General features: G+C 40.4%; 1 protein-coding gene across 3 annotated transcripts; it reads right to left on the bottom strand.

The window, feature by feature from the left end:
- Positions 1 to 1,497: 1,497 nt before the first annotated feature.
- On the bottom strand, positions 1,498 to 18,786 carry LOC139447081 (eukaryotic initiation factor 4A-I-like). Of its 3 annotated transcripts, none has more exons than XM_071228233.1 (10): positions 18,567 to 18,786; positions 16,114 to 16,249; positions 15,532 to 15,664; positions 14,321 to 14,460; positions 5,963 to 6,128; positions 4,944 to 5,053; positions 3,774 to 3,917; positions 3,097 to 3,234; positions 2,297 to 2,466; positions 1,498 to 1,819 (listed from the first exon to the last, which is right to left on the bottom strand). In XM_071228233.1, exons 1-10 carry the CDS (start codon positions 18,737 to 18,739, stop codon positions 1,675 to 1,677), a joined length of 1,455 nt encoding a protein of 484 aa, XP_071084334.1. In that variant the 5' UTR covers positions 18,740 to 18,786; the 3' UTR covers positions 1,498 to 1,674. The 3 variants fall into 3 exon arrangements, with proteins under 3 accessions (XP_071084334.1, XP_071084335.1, XP_071084336.1); XM_071228234.1 differs by lacking the exon at positions 18,567 to 18,786 and adding an exon at positions 17,744 to 17,830; XM_071228235.1 differs by lacking the exon at positions 18,567 to 18,786 and adding an exon at positions 17,657 to 17,735.
- Positions 18,787 to 22,502: the final 3,716 nt, after the last annotated feature.

Here is a 22,502-nt window from a genome sequence, read left to right as displayed (position 1 = left end):
GCCTGCTGTTTGAAACATAACATTTTTAGACCATTAGTCCTTATAGTGATTTGGGTTTAACACCGGTTTTAACAGTATTCCAATTATATCACTGCATGTCAGCTTAATGTGGGAGGCAAGCCTGAAGTCAGGCAGGTCTCGGGCGTTTACCACTTCAGTGAAACCCATGAGCATGGGCATGGTGCTGACAAACCTAGAAACAATCTGGATTCGAACCCACAATCATATGTTTTTGGCATGCCCAAGGGGGGGCAGCGAATCGCAGCGCTTCAGACTACTGGACCACCTGTATCCACCTTATAAGAGATAAGCATATAAGTGACATATAGTAAAACCCTTAAAAGTAGCCTATTTCTACTAAGGCAGTTTGGCAAGGACTATAGGACAAGTGCCAGTTTCTATCACGGACGGTGCCGACAGACAAGGATCATCATCAATGGGAATCTGATAAAACGACTGATCCTGTCAACTTTGGAACAAGCTCGTAGTGAAAACACAGCAACTTGAACCAATGGTAGAAACACTACCACAGACAAAGGACCCTGCAGTTGAACGGTAGATATGGATTGACTGAGTTGGGTTAACTATCGTTTTGTTCAGGATTTCAGTTCTATTGCAGCATGTCAGCTTGATGTGAGAGGATAACTTTGGTGAAACTCATAAGCACAGGTAGCGTGCTGACAAAATTTGAAGCCATAAGTTTCTGGCACACCTAAGGTGTGGGGAGGTGAAATTGGGTTTAATGTCGCGTCCAAGATTCATGCACATATATAGCGACGTGTGTGCTTGTACTGGTCCGGACTGCTGCCGATTAAAGTGCTACCTCACAGATTCCATGCTGCAGATTAAAGTGAATACTCTATTCAGACACACTACACTGACTCCGAGCCGACCAGTCCTTGTTTTAGCCCCTTAATGCCGAGCGACAGACAGTCTTTTGGTATGACACGGCTGGGGAACGAACCCCGGAACTTCCGCTCTCCAGGCGAACGCTCTACCACAAGACCACGATGGCGTTCTTCACACCTAAGGAATGCGACTCCATGTTCCTAGGTGAATGTGGTTTTCAGACCATGAGCGAATAAAACAAAGACCAGCATTATCAATACATGACTTTAATACATCTAGTATGTTTTTTGCCGCGTTTCTTGGAACAGTCATAACCCAGATCCCGCGCGGACCAACATGAGCCGCCCGCCCCTATGAGTGGTGGTAGGAAGGTAGGCTGTGATGCATACCAGAGAGCAATGGACGACGAACAACACAAAATGATACATTTCAACGTCTGTACAGGATTTTTTTTCACTTACATTTTTTTTTCAAATGACAATTGCTATTTTTTTGTAATTTTTAAAAATTTAAAGATGCTTGGTATTGCACAATATCAAAATATCTGATACTGTGGTGCCTTTTTACATGCGCAACAAAGGAAACAATTTGGTAATATAAAAATAATGAGTGCTGCTAATAATTAGGCATAATTTAGTTGGTATTAACACGGCTGATAACCTTGCATGACCATTTTTGCAAACAGTCAGCAAGAGAAAACAATAGACATTACGTAAGAGCTAATGAATGCATTAAGTCAATTTTAGATTGTTTCAAACAGAATCCTTGCGACTAGTCCCAGTGTTTGAATCGGAACCAGTGAAAAAGACCTAGATTTGACTTAAATTAAATAAGGTCAGCAACATTCATAGGCATTTCTTCAACCTGTGTGTTGTAGAAGGCTTCGATGTCCCGCATTGTGCGGGTATCAGCTTCTGTCACAAAGTTAATGGCCACACCCTTTCGGCCAAATCGTCCGCCTCGTCCAATTCTGGGGAAAAAGAGAGACCATTGTTATATTCAGATGCAGGGGAATATATGAAGGTAGAAATGTGTGGACAGAAAAGAGACTGAATAGTCATTCAAAAACATCAGTGGAGTGGCCACTTGCGCAGATGGCTATTTCAGGCTGATAGAAAACAGTAATTATGAGAGACAAAGATGTCTAGCCTTCTTTCTCATATTTGGTTAAAAATTGAACACCTTATTATTTCAACCCGAGGCCAAGTTTGATGCTTAATGGTCTGTTATTAGCAGTTAACTCGGTTTCAAATGTAGCCAATCAAATGACAGCCGACAGTTAAATGCACAAGTATAAATCTCTCGGTAACCAAATGATGTAAGTTTGCCCCAATAATGTCAACATCCTTAAAATCAGATCAGATTTCAATTAATCAAAATAAAGAGTCAATTTCTGTAATCAACAAAAATTCAGCCTCATAGGCTGGTTCATGGAAGATGTACGCACCTATGAATGTAGTTTTCTCTGTTGGCGGGCAGATCATAGTTGATGACAAGCGACACCTGTTGGACATCAATGCCCCTGGCAAGCAAGTCGGTGGTGATCAGCACTCGACTGGATCCTGTGCGGAACTCCCGCATAATGACGTCTCGTTCCTTCTGATCCAGGTCGCCGTGCTAAAACACAGAAGGGGCATTTAATGCTGCACATCTTTGGGACAAGAAGACAAAATACACTTACCTCACACTGATCCAGGAGCCAGGATACAACTGTATTGCAATACTTAATGTGTCATCTTTACATGTTCCTTGCTGTCAGGCTACCACACGTCTCCACCAACCAGTATGTGCTAAACTTGCATGACTGGTTACGCAATCAGATTAATGATTCAAATTGTCAGCTGTTAATTTGTGCTACATCGGTATTAATGGATGTGTGTTATCGATCTATCTATAGGCATGTCGTAAAGCTCTTATGCAGGGTGGTGTTAAAAGTGTAAACACATATGTATAAAACATAACACCCTAAACACAGATGAACCCATGAACAGTGCAGAGATCATACATAAATTTTAATTAACTAAAATTTGCAACAGTTGCTCAGACATCCAAGGAAGGATATTGACATCTTTGAGGTTCGGACCTCTCTGTGGAAACTGCGAATAGTGGAAGTGTCTTCATCATTGCAACTGTCCTCATTCTCTTGAATACAAGTAAAGCTATCTAACAGTCACCTGAAGGTGACTAATTCCCCCGCCCCCACAATAGCAAAAGGCTGATCCAGTTAATACACCATAATATACCCACCAAGGCAGATACTGTGAAGTCTCTGGACATCATTTTCTCTGTGAGCCAGTCGACTTTCCTTCGAGTATTGCAGAATATGACAGCCTGTGTGATGGTCAGAGTCTCGTACAGATCACAAAGGGTGTCCAGTTTCCACTCCTGAAACAGTTCCGATGGATTCATGAGAAAGAACCGCACCCTAGGATGTGAATAAACCAAATTTGCATAGCAAGTCATATTTAGTTATAGAGTATGGGTTGCTCAGACATCCAAGGAAGGATATTGACATCTTCGAGGTTTAACCCTCTCTGTGGAAACTGCGAATAGTGGAAGTGTCTTCATCACTGCAACCATCATGGTCAGGTCTACATTATGTAGCATACAGAGTTATGAATGGGATGAACATTTCAGGTGCCATATAGCAGAGATAGAAATCAAAGCTTGACCACAAACCCAACGTCCTAGTGTTTGGCCGTGCTTACCATGCTACTTCTGCCATTACTGGAGGTAACTAGTAGTTCATGTTCTATTTATAACGTATCGCGATCTCAAAAACTTATCTTGGGTGTACCTAGGTATCGTTCCAGCCCTAGGTTTAAAGTACACAAGAAATTGACAACAAAACTATCGTGTCATTTTCTAACAGGGACACTGCACCAGTGGTGGGAGATCTTATCTAACAGACAACTGGGCCTCACCTCTCTCTCTACGGAGATGTAGAACTGTTTGATACCCTCCAAGGTGAGCTCTTCTTTCTTCACCAAGATCCTGATAGGGGTCCTCATGAACCTCTGTGTCACCTCAAGCACCTCCACCGGCATCGTGGCAGACAGCAGCACCACCTATAACATCCAACATTGATGAATCACAGATAGTTAAGAGTTACTACAACCTGTAAATGACTTTGTCTTGACCTAACAAACTGGTGATTTGAGCAATAATGACCCATGACATTGTAGGTGATGTCCTAACCCCCAAATCATGTTGTGCAAGTTTGTATGTTTGATATCATGAGCAATGATACACGCAATTGGGATACGATGACATGCATCAACCAAGTCAGCGAGCCTGACCACCCTATCCTATTTGTCGCCCTGTAAGGGTCCCTAAGATCCAAGTACCACAGTAGTACTTTTGGTAAATTAACTGTTGCACACAATATTGAGATGAAAGTCACAAGACATCCACCTCACCCAAGTCACGTGCTTTTGTCTTCTTCCACTTGGCGACCAGCAAAGTCACATGACAATACGGTGCTCTTGGGAAGTTTGACTAACAGATTTACAGTTGCCTTTTATGGCAAGCATGGGTTGCTGAAGACCTCTTCTACCCCAAATCTTCATGGGTTTGTTGTGCAAGTAGAAAGTAGTTATCAGCAAACTGTTCGAAACTACAGTTTCAGCTTTCGTATGCAGTATGATATTAACTAAAACATTCACTCCTGTTTTTGTAATGTTTATGACCTATTCTGGATAGGCATCTCAGCATCGGTATAGTGAGTGAGTATGGTTTTACGCCGCTTTTAGCAATATTCCAGCAATATCACGGCGGGGGACACCAGAAATGGGCTTCCCACATTGTACCCATGTCGGGAATCGAACCCGGGTCTTCGGCGTGACGCAGCATCGGTATAAGACATAACTGTTGTGAGAGACATTTCCTGGATTTACGGCATAATAGATATTGTTTTAAAGGTTTTTATTAAACCTTTTCAAAAGGTACGTTTGTGCTTGATAACATAAGTTTCACTAAGCAATGTTAGTGATTTCGAACTGATGCTCACATCTCCAAACCTCTATAAGCCCATAACTGGTTTGACTAGGAAACTCATCAGTACTTAACTGACTTGTAGGGTGCAAAGGACTGACCTGGGTGTTGGCGTTCATGTACTGGAAAACATCATAGATTTGATCCTTGAATCCTCGGGACAACATCTCGTCTGCCTCGTCCAGAACAAACATTTGGATGTGTTTGCAATCTAGATACAGAAAAAGAACAATCAATCATCACTGTTAAACAATAACTTAAACAAGGTCTTGCAGGAAACTATAATAGAAAATCATTTGAGCCAGTTGAATTCAAATATCTTGACCAATATGCACTAGGTTAACATTTACTTCCAATTCTGATTTTCAAAAGCACTTACAAATATTAGTGCTTTTACAAAGGAATGACTCATCACCAAAAGAGTGAATGAGTGCGTTATGTTTAACACTGCTTTTAAAAGTATTGCATTTATATCGAGGCGTGTCAGCTTAATGTGGGAGGAACGTCCGAAGTGATGCAGGTCTCAGACGTTTACCACTTCGGTGAAACCCACAAGCATGGGTATGGTGCTGACAATCCTAAAAACATAATCAGGGCGAACAGGGATTTGCACCCACAATCATAGGTTACTGACGTTACCAAGGGACAACTCTGCACCACGAATTGCGGCGCCTTAGACAACTGGGCTACAGTGCCCCTTATCGCCAAAAGAAAGGCGTACCATAGGCACATACTGAAGTATGTATGTTAACATGTTAAGCATGTTAAGAGATGTTTCCAATGTGTACCATATAATGACGAAATAACAATCAGTCAAGTGTTATCACAGTGTCTTCATTCTTATCACGAGTTGCTGCTGTTGATTTCCAAACTTTACACACTAATCCTGCACGAGAAATGGTGCATCGGAGTCATGGATCTGACGTCACATGCGATGCAATCATGAGCGTTGGTTCACACAACAGAATGTTCAGTTGTGCAGCAAACCAATCCAATATCTCTTGAATATTATGAATTCTTCATACATAAACCAACATGTATGGTGTTTGTGTTTCTTCTGTTGGTGAGTATATAGAACAATCTTCCATGTGAGATATTTTACAACTTCAAGTTAACTTACTCAGAACACGCCTGTTAATCATGTCAAACACACGTCCCGGGGTTCCCACGACCACGTGAATACCATCTTCCAGTTTGCGAATGTCGTCGCGGACATTTGTGCCACCAATGCAGGCATGACACTTGGCTCCAAGATAGTCACCGAGGGCAACAACCACTTTCTGAATCTGTAACACAAAGAGGTATGAATGTAATAATATTGAATTCAGTTCAACTATTTCCTTAGAAAATTGGCCTATCATCCAAAGTATTGAACACCCTAATGACATGAGAAAGTCTTTATAATCCGTAGCAACTGTCGCACACAATATTGAGATGAAAGTCACAAGATGTCCACCTCACCCAAATGATATGCTTCTATCTTCTTCCACTAGACAACCAGCAAAGTCACATGACAATACGGTGCTTTTGGGAAGTGAATTGACGTAACTCCAGATTAAAAAACAAACCACCTTGGCTTTACCACAGCCAAGGAAAGAGTAATTAGGTGTAGCCTAACTTTGAATGATGTTGTACATAATGTCACTGCCTTTCGGCTTACACTGGAGGAAAACCGCAAGCAAAGAGACATCTGCAATCCTGTTATGATCAAGTCTTCAACATCGATAGCAACTGTCACACACAATATTGAGATGAAAATCACAAGACGTCCACTTCAGTAAATCGATATGCTTCCCTCTTCTTCCACATGACAACCAGCAAAGTCACATGACTTTACGATGCTTTTGGGAAGATATATATACAAAATGTTTCCGTGCAATTGCCAAACAGAATGAATGTCAAAACTGCTGTTTATGATTCAGTAAAAAGATACCCAATTAAGAAATTGGAAACATTTATCCACAAAGACCCAAACTATGTGCCCTAGGCTGACAATTAGTAAAACCATGAAGTCCAAAACTGGGATTGAACATGCATCAACCAAGTAATTTTGGTAAATTAAGTTAATTAACTGTTGCACACAATATTGAGATGAAAGTCAAAGGACATCCACCTCACCCATGTCATGTGCTTTTGTCTTCTTCCACTTGGCGACCAGCAAAGTCACATGACAATACGGTGCTCTTGGGAAGTTTGGCCAACAGATTTACCATACAAATAATTAGTGTCAAACACCTTGCTCGATAACATATCAAGGTAAAGGGAACCAAAGCTTGAGCGTTACATCGGAGAGGCATAAGATACGAGTCTCACACGATCTTGTTCAAATGAGTAAATCGGCGAGTGAGTTGGGTTTTACGCCGCTTTTAACAGTATTCCAGTTAAATCGTGACGTCTCAGCTAAATGTGGGAGGAAAGCCCGAAGTGATGTAGGTCTTGAACGTTTACCGAATCCTGTAAATCTGAAACTTTCTAAGTTTGCCGCACTGAGCAATATTCCAGCTATATGAGGGGGGTCTGAATCGAGTCTGAACCAGACAATCCAGTGATTGACATTATGAGCATCAATCCACGCAATTGGAGTATGGTGACATGCATCAACCAAGTCAGCGAGTCTGGCCACCTGATCCATTTAGTCGCCTCTTACGACGAGACTAGGGTTGTTTAAGACCTATTCTCTACCCGGATCTTCGGGTGTCTGAGGGTCAAGGCCTGTTTAGTTTTAAACACATATCAGCAACATGGTATATATATTTATATATTTGAACTTATATTAATTCCTAAATACAATGGACCATGGGCAAACAGCAATCAAATCTAACCACTTGATTCACCCCTATGCCTAAACATTAGGATTGATAAAACATCAGCACAAACTTTCACATTTAGTTCATTAAGTGTCGCACACAATATTGAGATGAAAGTCACAAGACGTCCACCTCACCCAAGTGATATGCTTTTATCTTCTTCCACTTGACAACCAGCAAAGTCACATGACAATACGGTGCTTTTGGGAAGTGAATTACACCAACTCCAGGTTTTAAAAAAAAACACACCTTGGCCACACAGCCAAGGAAAGAGTAATTAGATGTAGCCTAACTCTGAACAATGTTTACCGTCACTGCATTTCGGCTATACTAATTTTACAATGGGGGAAAACCCCAAGCAAAGAGACAGTAGTTGTATACCACAAGCATTGGCAAAGGGTTGAAAGCAAGGATACTAACTAAGGAGACAATGGGACCTCACTCAACACAGACCAAGTAATCCTGGCACAACCAAAGGATGCAATGACCTATTAATTTCTATCGCTTAACATAACTTGCTTAATTATAAGAGTTTTCAGAATTGAGCATGAATGTCAAGGCACCATGTCATTTGAAAAGTTTATAACCTTAGGCCCCAGGGATTTATCAAGGATTCCAAACTATGTGCCCTAAGCTGACAATCAGTAAAACCATGAAGTCCCAAATTCGGATTCAACATGCATCAACCAAGTAAGCGAGTTGGACAACCTGATCCCGTTAGTCACCTTTTGCGACAAGGACGAATAACTGCCTCTAAGAAGGTCTAGATAAAGCCCTGTAAGGGTCCCTAGATCCAAATACCACAGGAGTACTTTTGGTAAATTAACTGTCGCACACAATATTGAGATGAAAGTCACAAGACATCCCACCTCACCCAAGTCACATGCTTTTGTCTTCTTCCACTTGGCGACCAGCAAAGTCACATGACAATACGGTGCTCTTGGGAAGTTTGGCCAACAGATTTACCATACAAATAGTTAGTGTCCAACACCTTGCTCGATAACGTATCAAGGTAAAGGGAACCAAAGCTTGAGCGTTACATCGGAGAGTCATAAGACATGAGTCTCACACGATCTTGTTCAAATGAGTAAATGAGCGAGTTGGGTTTTATGCCGCTATTAACAGTATTCCAGTTAAATCGTGGCGTGTCGGCTTAATGTGGGAGGAAAGCCCGAAGTGATGTATGTCTCAAACGTTTACCACTTTGGTAAAACCCACGAGCATGGGTGTGGTGCTGACAAACCCAGAAACTGTTCAAATGAGATATATTGTCAAGTGGGTTACAGTGATATCAAGATAATGGTATTTAAGCTTTTAGCAATAGTGCTTCAAATTTCAAACCAATCCTCAAGTCAAATTCATAAACAGTATATAAAGCATTTGCTGTTGATAAATTCCCCCAGGTTCAGGGACGTTAAATTGGTAGGCAAGGAATATCACGGAATATATATTGGGAGTGGTCAGATATTTCCCCTTAAATCCACTACAATGTGTTCCCCCTCCAAACTTATCTCTGGCATCATTCTCAGCCAACTCATTACACATGGGCTGGGGGCTAGTGACTTGTCACTCAACAGTGTTCTGAATTAAGCATGAAACTCACAGATCCTTGTCATTGGAAAAGGTGTGGATGTTAAGTATGTCAATTTATACAAATTCATGACTTATCAAGCTATGTCTTTGATTTTCAAGGCATTTCAAGTTTGACACTAAAAATCAAGGCTCTTGAGTGATACTGCTACTCATGTCACATCTGCCTGTGAAGTGTTGTCACATCACTAATCTCATGCACAGCTTTCAGCCGAATCCTGTAAATCTGAAACTTTCTAAGTTTGTCACACTCGGCAATATTCCAGCTATATGACGGCGGGTCTGAATCGAGTCTGAACCAGACAATCCAGTGATTGACATTATGAGCATCAATCCACGCAATTGGAGTATGGTGACATGCATCAACCAAGTCAGCGAGTCTGGCCACCTGATCCATTTAGTCGCCTCTTACGACGAGACTAGGGTTGCTGAAGACCTATTCTCTACCCCGATCTTCGCGTGTCTGAGGGTCAAGGCCTGTTTAGTTTTAAACACATATCAGCAACATGGTATTCCTACCAACTATTTATATTTGAACTTATATTAATTCCTAAATACAATGGACCATGGGCAAACAGCAATCAAACCTAACCACTTGTTTCACCCCTATGCCTAAACATTAGGATTGATAAAACATCAGTACAAACTTTCAAATTTTGTTCACTAAGTGTCGCACACAATATTGAGATGAAAGTCACAAGACGTCCACCTCACCCAAGTGATATGCTTCTATCTTCTTCCACTTGACAACCAGCAAAGTCACATGAAAATACGGTGCTTTTGGGAAGTGAATTACACCAACTCCAGATTAAAAAACAAACCACCTTGGCCACACAGCCAAGGAAAGAGTAATTAGATGTAGCCTAACTCTGAACAATGTTTACCGTCACTGCATTTCGGCTATACAAATTTTACAATGGAGGAAAACCCCAAGCAAAGAGAGAGTAGTTGTATACCACAAGCATTGGCAAAGGGTTGAAAGCAAGGATACTAACTTAGGAAACAATGGGACCTCACTCAACACAGACCAAGTAATCCTGGCACAACCAAAGGATGCAACTCTGCATTGAAATGACCTATTTATTTCTATCGCTTAATATAACTTGCTTAATTATAAGAGTTTTCAGAATTGAGCATGAATGTCAAGGCACCATGTCATTTGAAAAGTTTATAACCTTAGGACCGAGGGATTTATCAAGGATTCCAAACTATGTGCCCTAGGCTGACAATTAGTAAAACCATGAAGTCCCAAATTCGGATTCAACATGCATCAACCAAGTAAGCGAGTCGGACAACCTGATCCCGTTAGTCACCTTTTGCGACAAGGACGAATAACTGCCTCTAAGAAGGTCTAGATAAAGCCCTGAAAGGGTCCCTAGATTCAAGTACCACAGGAGTACTTTTGGTAAATTAACTGTCGCACACAATATTGAGATGAAAGTCACAAGACATCCACCTCACCCAAGTCACATGCTTTTGTCTTCTTCCACTTGGCGACCAGCGAAGTCACATGACAATACGGTGCTCTTGGGAAGTTTGGCCAACAGATTTACCATACAAATAGTTAGTGTCCAACACCTTGCTCGATAACGTATCAAGGTAAAGGGAACCAAAGCTTGAGCGTTACATCGGAGAGTCATAAGACATGAGTCTCACACGATCTTGTTCAAATGAGTAAATGAGCGAGTTGGGTTTTATGCCGCTATTAACAGTATTCCAGTTAAATCGTGGCGTGTCGGCTTAATGTGGGAGGAAAGCCCGAAGTGATGTATGTCTCAAACGTTTACCACTTTGGTAAAACCCACGAGCATGGGTGTGGTGCTGACAAACCCAGAAACTGTTCAAATGAGATATATTGTCAAGTGGGTTACAGTGATATCAAGATAATGGTATTTAAGCTTTTAGCAATAGTGCTTCAAATTTCAAACCAATCCTCAAGTCAAATTCATAAACAGTATATAAAGCATTTGCTGTTGATAAATTCCCCCATGGTCCAGGGGCGGTTAAATTGGCAGGCAAGGAATATAACAGAATATTGGGAGTGGTCAGATATTCCCCCTTAAATCCACTACAATGTGTTCCCCCTCCAAACTTATCTCTGGCATCATTCTCAGCCAACTCATTACACATGGGCTGGGGGCTAGTGACTTGTCACTCAACAGTGTTCTGAATTAAGCATGAAACTCACAGATCCTTGTCATTGGAAAAGTTACGAATGTAAAGTATGTCAATTTATACAAATTCATGACTTTTCGAGCTGTCTTTGATTTTCAAGGCATTTCAAGGTTGACACTAAGAGTCAAGGCTTTTGAGTGATACTGCTACTCATGTCACATCTGCCTGTGAAGTGTTGTCACATCACTAATCTCATACACAGCTTTCAGCCGAATCCTGTAAATCTGAAACTTTCTAAGTTTGCCGCACTGAGCAATATTCAAGCTATATGATGGTGGGTATGAATCAATTCTGAACCAGACAATCCAGTGATTGACATTATGAGCATCAATCCACGCAATTGGAGTATGGTGACATGCATCAAACAAGTAAGTGAGCCGGACCAACTGATCACGTTAGTCACCTTTTACGACAAGGGCGAATAACTGCCTCTAAGAAGGTCTAGATAAAGCCCTGTAAGGGTCCCTAGATCCAAATACCACAGGAGTAATTTTGGTAAATTAACTGTCGCACACAATATTGAGATGAAAGTCACAAGACATCCACCTCACCCAAATGATATGCTTCTATCTTCTTCCACTTGACAACCAGCAAAGTCACATGAAAATACGGTACTTTTGGGAAGTGAATTGCACCAACTCAAGATTTAAAAACAAACCACCTTGGCCACACAGCCAAGGAAAGAGTAATTAGGTGTAGCCTAACTCTGAACAATGTTTACCGTCACTGTATTTCGGCTATACAATGGAGGAAAACCCCAAGCAAAGAGACAGTAGTTGTATACCACAAGCATTGGCAAAGGGTTGAAAGCAAGGATACTAACTTAGGAAACAATGGGACCTCACTCAACACAGACCAAGTAATCCTGGCACAACCAAAGGATGCAATGACCTATTAATTTCTATCGCTTAACATAACTTGCTTAATTATAAGAGTTTTCAGAATTGAGCATGAATGTCAAGGCACCATGTCATTTGAAAAGTTTATAACCTTAGGCCCCAGGGATTTATCAAGGATTCCAAACTATGTGCCCTAGGCCCCAATTTAGTTAAACCATGAGGTCCAAAACTGGGATTCAACATGCATCAACCAAGTCAGCGAGTCGGACAACCTGATCCTGTAAGTCGCCTTTTGCGACAAGGACGAATAACTGCCTCTAAGAAGGTCTAGATAAAGCCCTGTAAGGGTCCCTAGATCCAAATACCACAGGAGTAATTTTTGTTAATTAACTGTTGCACACAATATTGAGATGAAAGTCACAAGACATCCACCTCACCCATGTCATGTGCTTTTGTCTTCTTCCACTTGGCGACCAGCAAAGTCACATGACAATACGGTGCTCTTGGGAAGTTTGGCCAACAGAATATTGGGATTGTTCAGATATTCCCCCTTAAATCCACTACAATTTCTTCCCCCCTCCAAACTTATCTCCGGCATCATTCTTAGCCAACTCACTACACATGGGCTTGGGGCTTGGGGCTAGTGACTTGTCACTCAACAGTGTTCTGAATCTAGCATGAAACTCGCAGATCCTTGTCATTGGAAAAGTTACGAATGTAAAGGATGTCAATTTATACAAATTCATGACTTTTCGAGCTGTCTTTGATTTTCAAGGCATTTCAAGGTTGATACTAAAAGTCAAGGCTTTTGAGTGATACTGCTACTCATGTCACATCTGCCTGTGAAGTGTTGTCACATCACTAATCTCATGCACAGCTTTCAGCCGAATCCTGTAAATCTGAAACTTTCTAAGTTTGCCGCACTGAGCAATATTCCGGCTATATGACGGTGGGTCTGAATCGAGTCTGAACCAGACAATCCAGCGATTGACATTATGAGCATCAATCCACGCAATTGGAGTATGGTGACATGCATCAACCAAGTCGGCGAGTCTGACCACCTGATCCATTTAGTCGCCTCTTACGACGAGACTAGGGTTGCTGAAGACCTATTCTCTACCCGGATCTTCGCGTGTCTGAGGGTCAAGGCCTGTTTAGTTTTTAACACATATCAGCAACATGGTATTCCTACCAACTATATATATTTGAACTTATATTAATTCCTAAATACAATGGACCATGGGCGAACAGCAATCAAATCTAACCACTTGATTCACCGCTATGCCTAAACATTAGGATTGATAAAACATCAGTACAAACTTTCAAATTTTGTTCATTAAGTGTCGCACACAATATTGAGATGAAAGTCACAAGACATACACCTCACCCAAGTGATATGCTTTTATCTTCTTCCGCTTGACAACCAGCAAAGTCACATGACAATACGGTGCTTTTGGGAAGTGAATGTTGTGAGGAACAAAAGACTCTAAATACATGCACAGTCTGAGACTTTATCAACTAGTCCGAAGCCTGTCAAGAAAAACCTCTTATGGTCTTACCTACTGAAAACATTGCCATAGAACATATTTGGTCCATTAATCAAGTAAACACACACGTTTTGTCAGTGCAAGTGTTGATGTAACTTTGAGAAACAGATTTACAAGACAAGCTCGTCTTTATTCAACATCTTTGTTAACTTCAGCCTAAGGAAAATAAAACTGTTGCTTAATACACAAAAATGAAATTACTGTGTCCAGTGGATCAGTCAAAGCCATTTTCACATGTAGTGAGCAAGCTTAATGCCTTCGACCAGAGTACGAGCTAACCGTTTCCCACTTAGGTAAAACCCTCGAGACGGGTGGGGTGCTGAGCAACCTCGGGCGTAATGAGCTTCGAAACCATAATCATGTTTCTGACATGACCAAGGGACGCAACTCTGCACGGCTAATAGCAGCACCTAGACAACTTGGCCCACATTTCACAATTGGAGACCTCCTTGCTAACCTGAATTAGCATAACTGTTAACAAGCAAGCTATCCACAATAGAACTAGAAACCCACAACTTACCTGTTGTGCGAGTTCTCTGGTGGGAGCAAGAACCAGGGCCTGGCAAGACTTGATGGAGATATCCAGTCTCTGAAGGATTGCAACAGAGAAGGTGGCTGTCTTGCCTGTACCGGATTGGGCCTGGGCAATTACATCATGGCCTGCAACACACGACAAATCATATTTACTAAAAACAACAACCAAGCAAACACTTGGAACAACGTAACATCTAATCAAGATAACAGCTCTATCACTATCCCACGGATAGGGCACAAGAATTTTGTGTACTCATGTAGAATAACCTAAACCATTTTCAGTCAAGTCAAAGTTGTTGCCAAAAAAGATATTCTAAAATATGAACTCTCAAAAGGCACCAGTTCACCACTAGACCTATCCATCTGCCAAGTTTGGAAAAGAAATATTGTACAGTTTCCAAGATCTGCTGTGAAAATGACATCTTTAACGGACAGATAGTGCCCATTTTACCCCCTGCAAAATGTGTTGCAGGGGATAAAATAATTTATGGTACCAATATTCGAACTCAGTCTACACAAGTATCTTCCTGATAAGCATGCAAACTTTTCACCATGTAACTTCAGTAGTTTCTATGAAAACATGTCCCCTTTCGATGCAGTATGCATCAAGTTGAAAAGCATGGAACAAGGGCCATAATTCTATAAACAAGTGTCATCAGTAGATGACAAATCTGCGACGGCCCTCAAATCATCTGACTGTTACCTAAGTCCAACATGTTCGATAATTTCTATCTAATCTAAACTGTCTGTATACAAGGGTAGTTATTTAGCTATCATAATAATACCATCGAACTGTGATTCGACATTTTGTATTTCCCTGTCAAGTACACACAAATATGAATACGAGTCAAAACTTGTTTCCATGGGAAACAATAAAGAAATTTTTGTCAATTCCTAAATAGCAAAATGCACCACATCAGCTCCAATTTCTGGCAAAGGGAGAATATTCAAGCAATTAGCCTTCCATCAACTTTAAGACCAAATTTTTTTAAGTGAATATTATTTTGAAATAAAACCATTCAAGTTGAACCTGTTTATCTTTAATTATTGAAATTTGGTCCCTTTTCACTGCTAATTTACACTTGTACAAAGTTTTGGAAATTTTCAACATGTTTCAAAGAATACAGATGGAGGATTAAATTGCCAGTTTGAAATACATTAAAACACCATCGAAGTTACCCAGAGTGACCAACCCACCTGCAATACAGGGCATGACAGCTCTCTGCTGGATAGCAGATGGTTTTTCGAAACCATAGGCATAGATTCCTCGTAGAAGTTGTTCATTCAGCTTCATGTCATCAAAGGACTCCACAACACTTGTCCAGTTGCTCTGCAATTCACAGAATAGGTTGAAGTTTGGCCTTTTATCCCATCATAGGGGAACGACAATTGCCTCAGCATCTGTTTCATTAATTACCACACAGGCAAACTAACTTCACTTGCTCCTAAAAAGGCTATAGCTTTGCGGAAAAACAGACTCATCCCATGAATAATGTTTGCAGTTTTTCATTTGAGAAGTTTAGCAGGTAATCTAGTCTGTCTCCCAGGCACTAGAGAATAAATTGACAAAGGCGTCCAAATGAAGAATGATTTGGCAAATCAGACCTGAAATTAAAGATTGTTATGGGCTCCATTTGGATTTTCCCCCCATATTTTGTAGACATATTTTTGAATAAGAAAATTATTTCTGGGACTAAATGTCTGTCTACAGGTAATTCTACTCTGGTACTTCAGATTCGACGACCATCTGCCAACTCAAGAATTGGGAAGTTACCATACCTCGATGACCATGTTAGTGTCTGGAATGGCATCACGAGAGATTTCCTTGTCGTCTGGATTGTCATCAGATTTCTGCTGCTGTCTCTGTTCCCCCTTGTCCCGCGGTTCATCATCATATGACCCCTGCGTTTGAGGCCTGGAGAGTTTGAAAATACAGGTTACAGACCAAACAAAGTAAAGGTCAGTTTAAATACATCATGTGCATTGGCTGCTTTGCAGCCTCCATTTAATTGTAGGCCAGGTAGTTTGGAAAAGTGCCAGTAACTGTTGATGGGAGCATACATACATATTTGTTGTTAAATCTACCTTTAGGAAAACTTCTCAACTATAAATATTTCAGAGCAGGTTCAAAAGAAAAGCTATCTGTTGACATGTTCTATGGCTATTTTCAGAGGTGAACTCAAAAATGCTAATTACAACACATTTTGCAATATTTCACTGACAGATGCTGGAGGTCATCAAACGAGTAGTAACTTATTCCAGGAAGTGTATCATCTTGTAATACAGTAAAATCATATTGTGTATTGTATCATTGCATGAAAACTCATGATGTACCAATGTATTGCTAGCCTATATAAGATTACTATTGACATCACACTTCATTATTTGTAAAAAGTAGGTACAGAAGATATGTTGGACTTTCGCCCTTATCCTCCACCCTCAAATATAAAAATATATATGTAAGAAACACTATCCTGCCTATTTCAATTCTGGGAAAACAACCCTGAATTTTCAGGGTGTGAAAGTTTAATTTTCCTCAACTTAACATTGAAATCCCCATCGATAATTCTTAGGGATCCTGATATGCAATACAATACTTTTAAAATAGTTGGAAATCATACAACTTGTTACCAGCCTGGGACACTCAATGTTCATGCTGACCCTTGAACTCAAAGGATTACAGAATCCCTATGACTCTAAAATAGATACAGCATGGCGAATCCCTAAATATGCAAGATGTAGGCTACATGATGTGATATAAAAAAATAATACATTAAACAAGAACTTATTCTAGAGATGTTTCAGATATGCGTCATATGCAACCCACATCTGTTTGAGACCTCCGTTTTGGGAATTGTTTCAGCTAAAGACCTCCGGTTTCTCTAAGAATTATTTTCAATCGTTATCATAGATCATTAAGTAGTCTAATTGAATAACTTATATTTTACACGTAGCTCGGTATCATAAAACTACAATGGAAGTCCGAGTAATTTATGTTACTAATCCTTCGTGTCATCGAGGACAGTCCATGGCATGCTTCAGAGTGGTTGATTTTTACACAAGTCAGTATCAATTATCAAGCCGTCAGGTCATTCCAAATAAGAAATATATTAGCATAAGGAATATTATTCTATTCAATTCCACATGTAGGCTAAGCTGAAAATGAACTGGGCGAACACAAAACATCAAAATTCCCGATAACATATGTTCACCGATGACACACACGTGCGCCATTGGCGGCCATGTTTCCGGCTCCCCTTCCCGATTTGCTGTCAAAAAAGATCGGATTTAACAGCAAGTACGATCACATACGAGATCTCACCTTGAGTTATACATCCCAACGGTTTAGACAAATATATTTACAAAGTTTCAGATCTGATATACGCGTAAAACCACGATAGCTGCTTACCGATCATGATAATCTAAGGTATATGACATGCTCTCTTTCTTCTAGTCGTGATGAAAAGAATGAGTGCGAGCCGAATCACTAAGCGGAAGACTCGGCGATTGCGCAATTTCACCCTTTGGCGTCCTTCAAGCTATTAAAATAGTTCAAAAGTGGTCATTGAAGCTCTAATGAATGAGCTTGACCACTTACATATATCTATAAATCTCAAAAATGCCCTTTAGCCTGAATATTAAGCCGCGTAGCGATATATCAAATGTGAAAAGTCTTCCACGGGTTCGCCATTTCAGGGCTGTGACGTCAAACTCGCAGGCGGAGGAATTAAAATGTACCTTTTGTTTTTATATGAAACATTCACGTTCGAAAAGTTAAATGGGATATAAATTAAACGACAAGTGAATTAATTTTTTACTCTCAAATTTTAATATAAACTTATTGTTAACGAATATTCGCCTTCCTTGTTATTTATTTCACAAACTATAGAAAATATAGAACACAGGCTTTTAACATTGGTGTATTTTGGGAGTGGTTTACGACATCCGTCTTGAATTCATGATAGATGACTGATTACCTCCAATCAGGCATCATCGCTTGAATAATAATCGATAACAAAGGTGAGTGAATATACATTAACACTGATAATTTAAACACAAATTAAAGGATATACAATGTAAAGCTTTAAAATGATACTGAATAAGAATACATGCATTTTAAGTTCTTAAAGTTCTAATACAAGAACTTCAATATTAGTACCTCATATCAATATAATATTGTAATTATGCAATGATGATAATAACACGGATGATAATATCATGATAATAATTACCAAGTCGGGTCCGGTCCATTCGTGCCATTTTTGTAGTTAGAGTAGTCTCCCTTAGACTGTTCCTTTTCTTGGGAACTGAATGAATTCTTACTCGAACGGTTTACTTTTTGTCCGTCGAAACGACTGGATCCGTAAAATTCGTTCTCGTAAGCTTTGTTTTCGCTATCACTCATTGGATTTAGAGTAACAAATTCGTTTGTAGTGAAAATGTTGTTATGAAGTTTTGTAGTGTACATTTATTGTGTGCACGCTTTTATACCAGACTTACGAAATAGCCACGCCCCTTCTTTCGCAATACGCAAAGCTTTTCATTGGAGTTGTCATGGACGCCGTGTGGGCGCCATGCAGATTTACTGGTATCCGAATTGCGAAATTTCTCTCAGGATCAATACACCTTGTTGGCGAGTGTCCATAAACGCATCAGGGTTAAATATAGCACATTACTGGGTCACGTCCTTTGTGTAGTAATGTGAATTATTTTGTTTGTGTATTTGTGTTAAACATGTTTTTATTGTTTCCAGAGGAGGGGGGGGGGGGGGGGGGGGGGGGGGCTGTGCTCCCACCCTTCTTATTTGGTAGATATATTGTGTTTGTGATTTTCTTAAATTTCATTTTGTATGCAGACATTATGACAAAGTAACTGTTAGAAAAAGATCCCAGTACATAGCAGCATAATCAGTAATTGAGTACCCGTGAAGACCCGGGTTAGAATAGGTCTTATAAACCTATGATGACGTCACACTACAGTAACAGAAGGTTCTTCTAAATGTTGGTAAACATCCGAGGAAGGCAATATGAACAATGCCCGGGGCCTAATGAATACATTTTAATTGTAATGCCTAGGTTTTATTATAAACGTTTTATAAACTTGCTTCTTGATGTGAACACAATTGTGTTTGATGATTGGTTAAAAGTCACATTTTTTTAACATGAAAATTCCATGACGTGAATTGAAATTGGAACCTCACACATCGTGTTAAGTTTTATAACCAAAGAGCGATCGGGGCTGGTTACGTTAAGTTTATCATGTCACGACTCCAGCTAGTCCATGCAGCACGTGCTTTTTTCTCTCGCACGCTTTGAGCGAATTGCTTTTATACCGCGATACACTGTATTATTTCACTATAAGGTATGTTGATGTTTTCTTCTTTTTTTCCCTTTTTTTTTTGGTATTTCTTGCATTTAGACGGTTCATAAGTTTGATAAAACACGCCCCTTCGGTTTTGGTTGAAATTGTAAAACCTTGAGGTTTCCCATGCATCAAGTTGCCTCGACAAGCATAGGTTGTCGAGGGCTAATTCTAACCCGGAATCCCTACGTGGTATTAACTTCCTCTTTGTGGAAGGAACTATTTTCAAATCCTAATATCGATTCAGTTAATTACCGAGCTTCAGGAAATGGTCCATGTTTCCTATAAATAGGCGTTCGTACTTCCTGGTGTGTGTTTTACTACAACGAATTACAACCTTTAATAGGTACTTGATATATGTTGCGCAATATAACACGTCACCTAGTCTGCTTATTAACACTAAATGTGGCTGAACACTATCGGGTCTAAACCTATCTCTGCGAAGGTGGGCCACGACAAAAGTTGTGTAACAGATGGGGAACCCGTGATAGTTCATTACCAGGATACAAAAAGCTGATCAACGTTTTCGCGCAGCAAGATTCATGCCCCGGATAATGACCCTTTGTCACCAGATTGCTAATGCGCAGCCATTTCAACTTCTGCACGGGTTACACGTGCAGCACGAGGTCTAATGAAATATCTGCGTTGCACTCGGAACATCAATTCAACGCGCGTTCGATTATTAAAACTTGATTTATCCGAGTCAACCGAGGTTACCACATTTCTGGCAACCAGGGTTGACTTGATTCAACCTGAGGTAACCATTGTCAACCAAGGATAAATTAGGAAAGGGAAGGAAATAGAAAATCTGGAATTTTATCTAACCAAAAAAAAATCCCGAATTTTTTTTAAATTGCCTGTCTCAAAAGTTACATTGTTGTGAGGCGTTTAACTTAAAAAAATGTAGAGGGTCTTGGTTTTAAATATGAAATATCTGTTTTTTTAGCTGCAGCTAAACAAAATATCTAATCTCGATAAAAAATCCCAGGCCACCCCCAGGTCGGTCCCTAACAAGTGTACCTTTTCTACGTAATGCAGTGATGTGAGTTGGGTTTTAATCCCGCTTTTAACAGTAGTCCAGATATATCACGGAGTGTCAGCTTAATGTGGGAGGAAAGCCCGAAGTGATGCAGGTCTCAGACGTTTTCCACTTCGGTGAAACCCACGAGCACGGGTATGGTGCTGACAAACCTAGAAACATAATCAGGGCGAACTGGGATTCGAAATCACAATCATAGGTTACTGGCGTGCCCAAGGGACGCAACTCTGCACCGCGATTCGCGGCGCCTTAGACGACTGGGCCTACCGTGCCCCTGTCCAGTTCATAAAAGTCTTAGAGAACAGTATCTACGTGTAAGTTCAAAGTAACGCGAAAAATATAAAAAAAACGACCTGCAAAATCATCATCAAAGTTGCATTATTGATTCTGAAGTATTTATATCAAAAATCGAAAGTTACATTTGCCTAACGAATATCAGAATAAATATATAGTCAATACCTAGTTAATTATAATAATCAAAATGCTTTTTATTTATGATTGATTCAATGAATTAAATTACTTATAGCTTTTACGATGACGTCACTAGTAAGCTGCTGACCAGAGTGCTCACCCCGGGGTTCAGTGGGTTGGGGCAACTTTGGTCCACCGAGGATGACGTCAATCAGTTAAGATTATCTTTTGTTTGTTTGTTGTTTAACGCCGCACTCAGCAATATTCCAGCTATATGACGGCGGTCAGTAAATAATCGAGTCAGGACCAGACAATCCAGTGATTGACATCATGAGCATCGATCCACGCAATTGGGGTATGATGACATGCATCAAACCAAGTCAGAGAGCTTGATCATCATCCGACCCCGAAGACCTATTCTACCCCGGATCTTCAAGGGTCACTACAATATACACACGCGGGGCGCGAGTTCCATTTATGCTCGCATCAAGTTACCAAGTATGTTACTTGTTAACCTTGCTCCAAGGCTGTACTGAACGATAAGTCCATGGGTTTATAGTAATTCTATCTCTATATATAATAGGCACGTCTAGATAAGCGGACAGTACATGCCAGTTTCTTATTACGTATATACTCATCGACAAAATAAACACGAATACTATACATGTCAGTTAATATATGAAGAATTACTCATATTCAAGAGATATTAGACCCGTGGAGATCCGGGGTAGAATAGGTCTTCAGCAACCCATTCCTGCCGTAAAAGGCGACTATGCTTGTAAAAGGCGACTAACGCGATCGGGTGGTCAGGCTCGCTGACTTGGCTGATGCATGTCATCGATCCAAATTGCGTGGATCGATGTTCATGCTGTCAATCACTGGATTGTCTGGTCCAGACTCGATTATTTACAGACTGCCGTCATATAGCTGAAATATTGCTGAGTGCGGCGTTAAACAACAAACCAACCAAATCAAGAGATATCAGATCCCGTCGATGCACAAACGAACATCCTGTTATGCTGTGTGAACCGATGCTCATGAACGCATCACATGTGACGTCATGGATTCATACACCATTTGTCTCGTGCAGGATTAGTGTGTAACCTTAGGAAATTACGTGCATCGTATCGTGATAAGAATAAAGCCACTCTGTGGTAACACTTGACTGATAGTTATGTCATGAAGTGGTACATATTGGAAACATTTAACGTACATACTTCTCTATATGTATCTTTTGTTTGCGTTTCATTTGGCAGTGAGTATATATGAACTCATACTTATTGCCTTAGAGCCTGGTGTAAGCCTAGTTACTTGTGAAAGCGGCCAGTGACGTTGTTCCCTGAGAAAACTGGCACAC

The sequence above is a fragment of the Haliotis cracherodii genome, unplaced genomic scaffold (assembly GCF_022045235.1).
Source record: "Haliotis cracherodii isolate W230 unplaced genomic scaffold, xgHalCrac1.p SCAF_7, whole genome shotgun sequence".
NCBI lineage: Eukaryota > Metazoa > Mollusca > Gastropoda > Lepetellida > Haliotidae > Haliotis > Haliotis cracherodii.
The sequence above is the reverse complement of the archived record's forward strand: the minus strand, read 5'-3'. Positions and strand labels throughout refer to the sequence as shown.

Coding starts and splice junctions, on each gene's coding strand:
- LOC139447081 (XM_071228233.1), bottom strand. CDS start 18,739: ATGAGTGATAGCGAAAACAAAGCTTACGAGAACGAATTTTACGGATCC. Junction 14,461..15,531: donor TGTCATGCCCTGTATTGCAG/GTGGGTTGGTCA, acceptor CGTGTGTTGCAG/GCCATGATGTAATTGCCCAG. Junction 5,054..5,962: donor GATTAACAGGCGTGTTCTGA/GTAAGTTAACTT, acceptor TTCTGTATCTAG/ATTGCAAACACATCCAAATG.